Source organism: Hetaerina americana, unplaced genomic scaffold (genome assembly GCF_022747635.1).
Source record: "Hetaerina americana unplaced genomic scaffold, ioHetAmer1.1.p SCAF_1, whole genome shotgun sequence".
Classification (NCBI taxonomy): domain Eukaryota; kingdom Metazoa; phylum Arthropoda; class Insecta; order Odonata; family Calopterygidae; genus Hetaerina; species Hetaerina americana.
The window spans coordinates 117900711-117914616 of record NW_027286069.1 but is presented as its reverse complement, the minus strand read 5'-3'; the positions used below and the strand labels follow the sequence as shown (position 1 = coordinate 117914616).

General features: G+C 38.9%; 1 protein-coding gene across 1 annotated transcript; it reads left to right on the top strand.

The window, feature by feature from the left end:
- The first annotated feature begins 204 nt into the window (after window positions 1–204).
- On the top strand, window positions 205–1724 carry LOC139696250 (tigger transposable element-derived protein 4-like). Its single transcript, XM_071594972.1, has 2 exons — window positions 205–279; window positions 1146–1724. Exons 1-2 carry the CDS (start codon window positions 205–207, stop codon window positions 1722–1724), a joined length of 654 nt encoding a protein of 217 aa, XP_071451073.1.
- Window positions 1725–13906: the final 12182 nt, after the last annotated feature.

The following is a 13906-nucleotide window of genomic DNA, read 5'->3' as shown; positions in this document are numbered from 1 at the left end:
CCGGGTTTCTCTCCATCCTTTTCTGTCCATCCTTAATGGTACAAATGACCTTAGCTTTAGCAGTTGGTCGCCACCCCTAAATACTTCTACAACTAATATTTAAAACTCAGATACCACCTCCCCCTTGGCAAAACATTTACAGGACTTCAAACATAATGGAGAATTTAGGCCAAAAATTGTACACATGCTGCCATAGGTCCAGTGATGGCTGCTCTCATAGAGCAGGAAATTATGACATCATCATCTGTTGATTCAAATATCGATCCCCGCTATGAACAAGTGCGAGCCCCACTCCTCCATTCTTGGCTTGGTTTTCCCCTTTGGAGAAACAAACCCCTTTCCCTTCACCTCTTACTATCCATCCTCTAAACATTCCCAATACCCCACTGCAAAAGAGTGAATTAGCATTCCCCGACATGCTTACCACATCCTTCGGTTACATTGTCGCGTTCCTCTCCAGTCCTTAACCCTAAACCCCTCCCCTCCCCCCCCACCCCTCTTAGCATATTTGCGACCAGCAACCTTGCAATGAATTATTGTTGCTGGAAATGTTTTTTTTTTTCAAAATATGCAATTAAAAATATGGTTGTTTATCACTATTGATTTTACTTATCCATTCAGTCTGACCATTTTGATTGTAAATTTAATTGTGAAATAAAATGAATTTTCCAAATAATGTGGCTTTTGGACATTTAAGTGAAATATTATGATGATTATCATTATGTAGTAAGCAACACTGATTGCAATTATTTTCATTGAATATAATAATTCTGATTCATAGTCATTTAGCGACACAAAATTAGGTCATTCATGCATGAATGATTCAAATTACAGTCAAATCACGTTACTATGCCAACCTCGCTACTATGCCACTTTTGCTCGGTTCCGACGAAATACATTTTTAAAAAACACAAAATAAATTTACCATGTCATCCCCTACTCTCGCTACTATGCCACTATTGTGAGACTGTTTCAAGGCACGAGTCGTGAAAAGGTCTGTATTTCTGTGCAGTGCTCGATTATTACACTCACATCCCGAACACGAAGCGACCAACTATGGTCCAGCTGCGCACAAAATAACTCAATACATATGCGCACAACAGTGACATCATTTTTTTTTAATTCGGCCCATAATATGAGCTCAGAAACGCAAGCGAACCAACTTTCCGCCGAAGGAGAAAAAGGAGATCATCAATGCCGCGAAGAAGGAGCCGAAGCAGTCCAAGTTGGCCAGGGAGATTAGCAAGAAATGGGGCGTCGAAATTAAGAGGGCCACCGTAAAGGGCATTCTCATCAAGAAGGGTGATATCGAGGCTGCAATCAAAGCTGGAGTTCCATCGAAGAGTACGAAGTTGAAGCAGGCTCACGACCCAAAGCTTGATGAGGGAGTGAAGCAAGCAAGAAAACAGAATCTGCCTGTCAGCAGAAATCTGATCAAGGAGAAGGCACTGAAACTGGCCAAGCTGATGCACATCCCAGACTTCATGACAAGCAACGGTTGGTTGGACAGTTTCAAGAAGCGCCACGGCACAACGTTCAAGACAGTACATGGCAAAGCTGGAGCGGTGGATTTGCAATCCCTTCTTGAGTGGCAACAACAGGTTCTCCGGCCCTTACTTAGGCAGGTCTCCGCAGACGATGCCTTCAACCTGGACGAGGCGAACTCGAAGGCGAGGATGATGGCGGAGCTTTTCAAGGAGATATTGCATGCTTGGGACGGATGACTCGGCCAGCAGGTATGCAGAGTGCTGGTCTGTCTCGATAACTTCTCTGGCCACCCTCCCGAGCTCCAGCTGAACAACATCCAACTGGTCTTCTTCCCACCTAACATGACAGCCAATTCGTAATCAATGGCTCAAGGAATCATAGAGAATCTCAATTGCCACTACAAGAAGCTCCTGCTATGCCGCCGGCTCGTGGTCATGGACGAGGGAAAGGAATTCAAGTTCACGTTGCTCAACGATCTACTTGTCACCTGGCGTGCTTGGGAGCAGGTCGGAAGTCCGACCTGCTCCCAATCACGCCGTCAGTAATTGTTTCGCAAAGGCCAAGTTCATCGAAGGGATCCAAACTGAGGCACAGGGTGTGGAGCTGCTCGAGATGTGGGAAGCTCTGCCTGACAAAGAAAAGATGCACTGAGAAGAGGGAGATTGAGGTGTCTCACTTTCTCGAAGCCAACGAGTGCCTCACGACGGGCAGGTCTTTCAGGCTGAAGGAGATTGCGGAGGAGCAAAGATGACAAGATAACTATTGGTGAAGCCCAGCATGCTTGGAGCGCCGTCCGGAAGTTCACGCAACAGAGAAGCGGGAATCCTGGTGTGATGTAGGCGTGCGATCGGCTAGACAACGAGATCCGCCGAGAGAAGATGCGCCAACCGCCGATTCTTGAGAGCTTTGAATCGTTGGGTAACTGGAGGAAATGAAGCCGTTTTTACAAACCCTTGTTACAATGCCACTCTCGCTACTATGCCACTCTTGCCTGGTCCCTACAGGTGGCATAGTGACGAGATTTGACTGTATCCTATTTAATTCATTTTATTATTCAATATTTGTCTAATCTAAACCACAATGCACAGGTTAAGTTATAACCTTCTGGTGTGTTCGTATTTGATGCAAATTATTTTTAATAAAGCTTATTCTCAAAATTAAATTTTTATGAAAGATTCCAGCCATGAAATTAAATTTCCCCCAAGTTTTAACTGCCTCCTGGTGTCACCATGGAAAATGTTTTAAACGATATTTTTGAAAGCATTTGAATAGAATGAACTTTATATGGGGAATAATCATTTAAAGAGCAAAATACATATAACCATTCCACGATGTTAGTGGCTTCAGGGTGGCTATGTTAGAAGATGCTAAGTTTAAATACAACAATTTAAAGGAAGAATTTATCCTGGATACACAAAAGTTTTTAAATAATCTAGTATCCCAGTTGAAAAAATGAATAATACTTCAATTTAATATGTAAGTCAGTGACATTAAGATGAGAAAAGATGGCTACATAATGCTTACTTGGCCACGTTTGTAAATGCAGTCACTTCTCTACCTACACACATCTTCCAATCATACTTTATCCTCTTCCAACCTTCTCACCTTATCCTCCCTCCGTTATTGCGATACCTAAGTACGAGGTATGCTCATCAAGTAAGGGCTGTTTGGTCACAGGAAAAAATATACTCATATGAAACGCATTTTATTGGCACTTTTAGTTAGCTACAAACATACTTCAATTCTCTACATAATCGTCGGTCACTTCTAAGTATTTTTCACCACTTCACCAGCTTCTTTAACCCCTCTGCATAGGAGCTCGCCGCCTGAGGGTTGAACCAAGTGGCAACGCCGTTCTTGAGTTCCTCTTTGGTTTCGAAACGTGGTCCACCAAGCCACTGCTTCAAGTGCAAGAAGAGGAAGCAGTTGCTAGGTGCAAGGTCAGGACTGTACAGTGAGTGGTCAAAGAGTTCCCAACGAAAATCTCGAATTTTCTTATTGGTTTTGGCAGCAGTGTTTCGGTACTCACCTTGCACACAATTTGTGGTGCCCAAGGTTTTCCGTGACAATATTGTAGACAGTAGTGCGTCCAAGTTGAGGAAATTGTTCAGCCAGGCCATTAATTGTCAATCGACGATCCTATTGCAGTTTTTGTTCCACTTGCAAAACAATTTCATCGGTCAGAATACTGGGCCTCCCACTTTGCTCTTCGTCATGGACATCTGTTCGTCCATTTTTAAAATCATGGCACCATTGTCTAACCTTTCCTTCACTCATAACTGTAGGTCCATAAACTAGGCATAACTCCCGATGAATTTCATTCGCAGCCGACAATCCTTTGGCATACAAGAATCGTTTGACAGAACGAACGCACTTCGCAGCTGGCGGGATGAATGATTGCCGTGGACATTGTTGTTTGCATGCATGGACAAGCAAACGACTTCTGAAACAAAAAAAATGCTGCTATAGCTTCTGAACGAATCAATAGATGGCGCTGCAGGAGTAAAACTGTGTTCTGAAGCGCCAATATTTCCGGGAAAATATCCTGGATACTGGCGAGGCACAAAATCGGGGGAGTCCAAATACCACTGTGAAATATTATAAATTTTCTTGTCAGAGCCAAGGACCAAATTGCCCGAAAGACCCCAGGCATTAATAAAGTCCCATGTGCATGTGGAGATGTCTACATTGGAGAAACCATTGAGACCAGGCTAAAATAACACCAACAACACCTTCGGCTGGGGCACACAGAAAAATCTACCATCGTTGAACACAGAATCAGGATGGGCCATTCCATTAAATTGGATGAAACGAAGTATCTTGCCTCTGCTGGTGGTTACTGGGACCAAATAATCAAAGAAGCAATTTGAATAAGAATGGCGCGATGTAATTTCTACAGGGACTCCGGCTATTCGCTCGGCAATGCATGGAAACCTGTGCTGATGAAAGTTAAAAAAAGGAAGGAATGTAACACAATGTCATGGCGACCAACTGGGAGGCTCTTCCACTACAGACCAATCACAAGTCACCTGACCCGTGGGCTCATGTATATAAGACACCCAAATTCAGAGTGGCACTCATCTACCCTGAGGAAACGTCGCATCGAAACGTTGGCCAATATGGAACCCTTAACCCGGGTGGAAGACCAGAGAAAACTTCATCAAGGAAATATGCCGGGAAAGAACCAGATCTTACTTCAGCACATGTAACTTTAGCCAGGGTTACATGTAGCCATTGGGAATTGACAAGCGAATTGAAGGCTCTGTGCTCTACTGTTCAGCTTGCTGCTGTGACAATCAGTTGAATCTGAGTTGAGTACCTGTCATTCCTTGGAGTGTTCCAGAGAAGCCTTGGTCAAGGTTGTATCTCGATTATGCTTGGTTGATTCATGGGTTCATTTTCCTCATTCTTGCTGAAGCCCTCTGGAAACAGGTGCAGTAAGCAAAAGAGTCCTTGAGCACCAGGCCACAGTGTACTACTCAAGGATGTGATTTACAGTATACAATGGAATTCCAGATTTTCTGGTGACAGACTGGCCTTCAGGTCAAAGGATTTTGATGGCTCTGTGAGGACAAATGGTGTGTCACAAAACTCCATCATATCATCCATCTTTATATGGTTGGGCAGAAAGGATGGTGTAATTAATAAACAACTGAATGAAAAAACTCCCCTCATTGGACTGATGGATCGAGTTGGCAAATGAGTTCTGCATATGCCCACAACCACCCCACCACCAATGCAGCGAGGATTCCATCTGACATGTTGATGGGCAGACAGATACAAATAATGTTGGTTTAGCCACATACAGCAGATACCCTGAGTATCTACAAAGGGCTGAGGAGGTGGAGAAGGAATTAACTGAAATGCCAAACAAACATTCCCCTTTTTTTTCAAAGAAGTTTCATACTTCACAGACCTAGGGAAAAGGGAAGCGAATACCACAGGGTTCTGAACCCTGGTAAATATGCCATGCTGATTGTAGAGGGAAGAATGGAGAGATGACATGTTGAACAGCTGGTGCATATGAAACAATTCCAATCATAGGTCAACTCCTTATCAGACACCAGTAGTTAAAGGGCATATGCTCATTTCAAAGGATGACTGCTATCCTCTGTTCCTGAATGGAAAGACTGACCATAAGCTTAAGGTTTGGAGGGCAGGGTGACCTATCACCCTCCGCTCTTACAAAGTAGCAGTGGATGAGAGAGTACCTAATTTCAGCCACTGCTTAAGATGAGGGACATGGGGTGGAACTGCTAATTTCCAAAGGAGTCTAAGTGTCAGAGTGAGAAGGAGCAGCTTGCTAGTTGAAGCATTTTGAATACATTAAATTGAACACATTAAATAATTTCAAATGTGAGTTTTTATCCATTAAAATTGTTTCATGTGGTTTTCATTCTCTTTGTATTTGATCTAATTTTTAATTTGTATGGGGTTTTAAATTTTTTTTCAAATTTCTAATACAACTTGCAGAAAATTGTTCTGTGTTCTCTGTAGCTATTCAAGCAAAAAGGAAGAGGGTTAGATATGTACTTATTGTTGTTCTATTTTAATATCATTTCATTAATAGTAATTAATTTCACCTTTTATTATCCAGCTTGAGGATTGATTGTACTCCAATCATGCATTATGGTATTCATTTGTCCTGCAATCATACCGGTGGTCTTTTCTGGGGCACCATGGCAGTCGGCATCTAATCTCGCAGATGATGGGACACTTCTCTGGTACTAGAATGTTGTATGATTATTGTGCACTGTAGCACAGATAAAAATTACCTGGAATGTTATTTATGTTCCCCGATCCACCACAGATGGCATTAATGTCAGAATAGACTCCTCTTTATCAATGAAAAGGCTGCCTTTTGTTTGTTAAAATACCTCACAATTACCACGTATTCCCCCTCATGAAAGGATCCTTTACCATTAGTTGAAAGGAACTTCAAGCCCATATGGATTCATTAAACTGTATCTCCTGATACTTATGTTAGGAACATCTGCCAAAATATCCTTTCCATCTGCAACGATATCGTTCACTCCACATTGGGACAGATTGTCAATACAGCTATACACTTCTCCCATGAACAATTAAAAGTCTTTTCCCTCTCTTTACCCTCTTGTGGGGTGTGGGCACACCCATTCACATTTCTCTCAAATCCTCAGAAAATGTTTCAGTCCAGGATTGTCTAGAATTATGAGTTTTGGCAACCTTCATTAGACCTGAAATTTTGGCAAGAACAGTCTTTCAGGTTCAAGGAAGGATAATATTGCATCAGGAAAAGATCATAGCATTAGAATAGCTCATTCACAGTTCAACAGAAACTCAGTCTTGAGAATCACACCTCTATTTTTACATTTCCAATCTTCAGGTTCCATGTGCCATGCCTGTTGAAATAGTTGAATAAAAGCTACATCAAGAAGCTAGTATACTTGCATTGGATTTTGTGGGATATTTTGTGGGTATGAAGTAAATGTTTTCAGTTTTTTTCCTCTAGGGTACTTAAAAAGTGCAACTTGGTAAATTATCACCTAAAACAAGGTTGGGTCCTTTCAATTTGAGAAAGAAGTATTGTGAAAAATAAATTCTCAAACACCACCAAATCAAAACATCCATTTATGTTTGTGTTGTATTTAGTGCCTGGTATTTTCCCTTCATTCCAGCTTGCATGCTTTTTTTATGATTTATGTTCAACATGTGGGGGTAGATAACTCCACCAGCAGATCCAACAAACAAAGCACTGATGCATTAAAACTCCCAACTCTTCCTTTTGCATGTTTAATTCCCTGTTTTGCAATAAAATTTACAATGTTTGAATCATCTGTCACATTAGTTTCATCTTAAATAAATATGTTACTAGCTCTGACGTCAGTAAGATTTAAAAGTATTCCTCATTGGATATTCCTGCTAATCTTAATGCTTGCCGAAAATCTGGCAGGAAACTATTTGTCTATAAATTTAGATGGCTTAAACAAGCCCATTATAGGGTAATTAACACTGATTTGTTTGATGTGTTTGTTTAGTCTGTGTCTGTAGCTAAGGTCTACTTAATATGTTTTTTAGTTATGGTACTAAAGTTTAGTAAACAAATACATGGTTTTCCAGATTAATTTCCTTTTAGAAAATTCAAAATGTGATCTTTTTCTAGATACCCATAGTATTGCCCATAAAATTTATGTAATTTGATGTTCTGAGAAAATTGTTCGGGGAAAAAACACTCAAGGAAAATGTTCTCTTAGCATCGACAATTTTGCTGAAAAGTTGTATAATTTAATAATTGTTTACCTTGTCTGCATATTCATTACTTATGTATGTATGTATGTATGTCAAGGATGATATGAAACAACTTATCACCAAAGCTCAAATATATGGTCATAATACTCGACAAGAGTGTTGATGTACATTTCTCTTGCCTCTCTTCTGCTATGTATAATAAGAGTCCCTTTCATATGGCCTTCAAAATTTACAACTATCTGCCACCAGGCATAAAATTTGCCCCTTCTAAGGGTACATTTTAGAAATATTTCAAGCATTTACAAAGAGATGTGTGCTATAATAGTGTGGAAGAGTTTCTAGAGTCTCCAGAACACTGAACCAGCTGATTGTATGTCCTCTGGCATGTCCAATATTTTACTTTATAAAGTCTTGGGACCAATAAATATTATTATTATTATTATAAGATACATACTTCCAATCTCACCATTGTTTACTCTAATCTGTAATTTCTTATCATTTTATTTCTCAAACAAGTCGTGTGTTTATGGAATAGAAAAAAATTAATTAGGACTATCAGTAACTGACACTATCATGCTCGCTGCAAACCTCCATTTTCTTAGTTTGAGATACTGATTCTGCCATGTTTACATGTATATCATGCTGGAATTCATGTAAAAAATTACACTACTAATTTTTATATGAGTAATAGTTCACCATTTTTTATGGCAATGACAAATAAGAGTCAAATCCAATTGTTCCCGGCTCAACCTTGTGGAAATTCATTTTAATAAAATTAAAAATACAAAGTATCTTTCCACTGTCCTTTATTTGCATACAACTGGTATTTGCTTGAGCGTTGAAACCAGTTGTACGCAAATAAAGGATAGTGAAAAGATACTTTGTATTCTTAATTTTATTAAGAGTCAAATCTTTTTGAGTAGTAACTATATAGTCAATTATTTACAAGTAAATTTAAGAATATGAACAGAAGTGACCTGTTTACAAAAAACGTTACTCTTATATCTTAAAGGAGTGTGTTTTTATGAGGTAAAAAAAACTAATGTACCAGATTTTATTTTTATTTTGCATGATGTAAAATACTTGTAAAATTCTTCTCTCTGTGCATGCCCTCTGCATGTGCTGCACTTGGGCATAAAATATATTTTATTATGCCTGTGCCATGAGATTGTGACAGTAGCACAGGTAATAATTATTAGAATTTCTACACTAACAGTATCGCTGTCCATATAGCTATCTCCCTGAAATAACTTCTGCCGTAGCCATTATTTTTCTCAAATTACCCAGACCACAAAATAATGACGCATTTATTTGTTTGGAGATTTGGGGTATCTTCACACATACAAAAAATATAGGAAAAGTCAGATATAAACTTCACATTTTAATAAAAAATACAATACATTTACATACATATGTATACATACCAACATACTACTATAGTTGAATATTATTTGGTCAAGTCAGAATTGATGTGTAGTGACAATTCCAGAAATTCATTTATAGAATAGAGCATATTATTTTTCAATGTGTTGAACAGCTTTTTCTTGAAAATAGGTACTTTTGTTTCATATTTGATTCCATGGGGAAGTTTATTGAATAGCCTTAAGCCCATTGCTTTGGGCCAATGAGCAGTATTGTGTCTTTTCAGTCAAATGATTGGTGTAGGTCATTGCAGGTCCTTGTATAGTGACTATGGTAATCGTGGTTTGGCTTTTACTGAGAAATATTACCCTCTGCATGCAAGATGGCGTTAATATATATATATATATATATATATATATATATATATATATATATATATATATATATATATATATATATATATATATAGTACAATACACAGTAACACACAATATAGAAACACAAAAAAAGAAGAACACTCACACGTTATTTCTTGATATTTCGACAGAAACAATCCGTCTTCCTCTGAAGATATAGAAGTAATGACTGCTGGAGTTGTTGAGGTGAGGGGTGCGAGAGAAAGGGAAGGGGGCCAGGAGAAGGGGAGAACGGGAGGCGAAGGAGGGGTGAGGGTGGGCTTCCACAAAGTAACAATTTTAGGCCACTCCCATCAGTGAACGACATTGAGGCCCGGATGCTGATAGGCCATACAGATGTAAATGAATGCCATTTCAAGTGTTTTTAATTGTATAGGGTTATCGGATGTGGGAAGGGAGGCCAGGACGGAAACATTGTAGCACAGGTTGAAAGGGGTATTATGATGGGAAGCATGTTTAGGGATGGGGAGACCCGCGGACGGGGAGGAGGGATTGCACGAGGCACGGTGGTTATTAATCCTAATGTTAAGTGGTGTGGAACATTGGCCTATGTAAAATGACGGGCAGAGTTTACAGGTAAGAAGATAAACTACATTCTTGGAAGTGCAAGAGGAATAGGGGAAGGGCGGGAGAGAGTTAAATGGTGGGATGGAGTGGGGTGGAGTGGTGAAAATAGGGCAGGTTTTGCATCTTGCTCGATGACATGGAGTGGGTATGGCTCTGGGGGTGTGAGGGGATTTTGAGAGCGGCCTGGTGGATTTGAGGATATCTGCTAGGTTGGCGGGACGTTTGAAGGTGACAGAGGGGCATTTGGGAAGAAGGTTGGAGGAAGTGTTGTGATTTTTGAGGATGGGGAATAGGTCTTTGAGGATGAATTTGAGAGACTGAATGCCTGGGAAGTAGGTAGTACAGATTGAGAGAGGCTGGGAGTCTGTGGTTGAGGCAGGCTTGGGGGTGTAGGAATGTTTAAGTATTTTTTTTATGGAGGAGAGAATCAGGGTATCCTCGTTGGAGGAGGGAGTGGTGAAGGTTGTTGAGGTATTTCTTAAGGGATTCGGGATGGTTGCAAATGCGGTGACCGCGGATAGAGAGGGAGTAAGGGAGGGAGCGCTTGGTAGTATTGTACTATTCGGCACTTCCGTGTTACGTCTACGAAAGCATATATATATATATATATATATATATATATATATATATATATATATATATATGTATATATATATATATATATATATATATATATATATGCAGGGCATTGGTGATAAACCAAGTATTTTGAAGAGAGGTTTACAAGGTACATTGCTCATAATACGTATAATCCTCTTTTGAATTTTGAAGACTATGCCCACATGGGGAGAGGAACCTCAGAAGAAGATACTAAAAGTTACACGAGAATGAAATTCACCATGATAAATGGATAGAAGAACCTCTAAATTTATGGAGTATTTCATATTTCTTATAATGAAGCATAGGGCTCTTAACTTTCTATGTAATTTGAAAATATCTTCCTCCCAAGACATTTTTCTATGGGCAGGACAATACCCAAGAATTGGATGCTGGAATTTTGGGAAATGCTTACACCTACTGCATCTACTGAACTGAAAGAAATAAATATAGTGTAAGGAAGTATTTAAAGGTAATTCTAAAAGGAATACTTGTTTTCAAATCAATCTTTTATATGCCACTTGATTGGCATATAAACGAAAGAGGAATTTATGTTCATATGTTGATGCAACTTAAGTATTGTTTCATTACACCAACAATGCTAAGAAGTGTGTATTACTAATGCAAGTTGTAGCTCTGAACTTACTACTGATATTAAAAAAATTACACCAAACATTAAGATCTAGTAATTTACGTTACTTTTACAGCCTAGGTTCACACAAGGATCAGCGTGGTGCCTATCCCAACCTCCTGCCCTCTCCCTGACTAAAGACCCAATGAAAATTTGATTTACCTGATTGCAATTATGGATTTATTTTTAAGAACCCTTAATTTACAAGAGACTTTTAGGTATTTATTCATTTACGGGAATAACCCTTTTACACAAAGAAAGGCAAATAATATATATAGGTTACACAATCATGAAAAAACATTTGCAAACAGGTGCAAATTACATAAAGTTGCATGCTTGCTATTGAGAATTAAAATGTAATTTAAAATTAAAGAAGAATTTTGATTTGCAATACATGAAAGACATTTTCAGATGATATACAGGTACGCAAACATACCTGGGTAGGTTAATTAATGTAGATAAAATATAAATATTAAATAATATTCCAAATTTAAAAATGGAAACAGAATATTATAAATACAGTATTTGATACAGGCCATAATGATCATACAAAATGATAAATGTTAGGGGTAGTCATTTACTAGACTTTGTGGCATCAATTAAGAAAATTTTCCCAATGGGCATTATGAACAACTTAATGACACATACAGATATCCACATAAGTGACCATAAGAGTGACCTAACAAATGAGATGAGCAGAACTTTAAGCCATGTGTATGCTTTAGATTGAACATAGTCATCATGTCAATTGAATGTTAACTGTGAGTCAAATATAACTCCTAGGTCTTTTATATTTGTTAATCGGGCCATAGGATGATTGCTTAGTCTATATGCATAATGCTGTGGACTCCTTTTCCAAAACAAGCTGAATAAAGGCCCGGGTTAATGAGCTTATGCAGGTACTAAATGCTGATAATAAAAATGAATAATCAATTCATTTCTTTTCTTACAACTGAGCCTATTATTCTTTTCTTCTTCATCAAACTCACTGTCTCCTTCCATTGAGGTTTCATTTAGTTAAATATTGGTAATGGATCTTTCAGCAAAAATTAACCTGTGTCCTGGGGAAGAAGTTGGTGCATGTATTGATAATGACTGACATCATATTTTTCAGTGTGGAGAGCAACCAGTTGGAAGAAGGGAGAATTTCCTTTGTTTTAAAAATTTGTTCTGGATAGCCACATTTATGTAGTGTGGAGTGCATGTTATCAAGGTACCTATTTGAAGCCATTGGTGTTGTTGAAAATTCAATGCCCTCCAACAGAAAGTGAGTGGGGAATGTAGTCTTTGGTGCAAAAGGTATAGAACCTATCAAAGTGCAGATATATTCCTGGTGATTTGTTGGTTTAACGTGTACTAATGTATAGAATGTTCAGTTTTGTATATGAGTTGTATTGACGCTGAGGAAAGTGTGATAGGGGTTCAGAAATAAGAGGAATTTAGTATTCATAAGTTTACATACTACATCTAGACCCTCCCAACTCCCAGCTCTCAACAAAATACATTAAATACTATCAACCATTTAGAATGACCAGGTGGATCAGTTTGACCAGTTGGTAATTTTAAAAAAATTTTTTCATTTCTATCTGAATGAGAGAATAATTTGGCAATTTTGTGAAATTTAAACATTTTAATACCTTACCACCACATTCAGTAAGTTTCAGCACCCTACAAGTATTTACTATTTGCTTAGTTTTTTCTGAATTTATCTCAAATCCCTATTCATGGGTCATTTCAATCCATTGCTTGAGAATTATATTATCCCTGTATGAAATCTAGGGGACTGGATTTCATGCAGGAATGGGGTATTTCAAACAAGGATACTCTCCCCCCTTCACCTCCATCAGTTCCTCCAATTTTTGCCTTCCCCCCTCCCTTCTTCAGCAGCTTAGTGTTAAAGTATAAAGTTCATTTTTTTCCTGATTCACTTACAACCTCATGCTGCAAGTCCTTTTTTCCTTCAGCTCGCCAAGGAGGGCTACATGGTGGTCGAAATATGTGTACCCGATGTAAACCCCCGTCTTACCCTGTTTGCTGCTTATCCCTTGACTCTGCTCTATTTGAGTAATACTCTCCCAGAAGTGAGGCCCTCTGTGGAATGTGAGTGAGGGAGTGTTTTCCTAAGTTCTCATGAGTTTGTCAGCTCTGTTTTTGTCCCTGGCACGAAATTTATTCCTTGTAAACAGTCACGGATAGTGTATGTATGTTCATAAACCCAGGTATCCTTGACTGAGTCCCTTGAACTCTGTCAATGATCCCAATTGCGTTTGAGTGCCTGTAGTTGGTCCTGGCAAGGAAGTAACATTCCCGCAAACTACAGCGGAAGGGTGTTCTGGTTGAAAGGTTGTGGTTGGTCTCTGTTGTGGAATTTCTTTTCCCACCAAACATCACAGCATATTTAGTTTTCATTGCAGGACGAGTGGTGCTAACTTATTATGGCCACTGGAGTTTTCCTTTAATTTGTTATCCCTGCATGCATAAAAAGCTTGTTTTCCTATGATTTCTACTGCTTGTTGTAGTTGCCTCAATTTCGTCAGATACCTTCTGTTTTCTTCCTATGGTGGTAAACTGCAGGAAAATGTACATTCCATTAATGCAAATATGGAGTTTCACTATG

Coding starts and splice junctions, on each gene's coding strand:
- LOC139696250 (XM_071594972.1), top strand. CDS start 205: ATGGCTGCTCTCATAGAGCAGGAAATTATGACATCATCATCTGTTGAT. Junction 280..1,145: donor TCGATCCCCGCTATGAACAA/GTGCGAGCCCCA, acceptor ATATGAGCTCAG/AAACGCAAGCGAACCAACTT.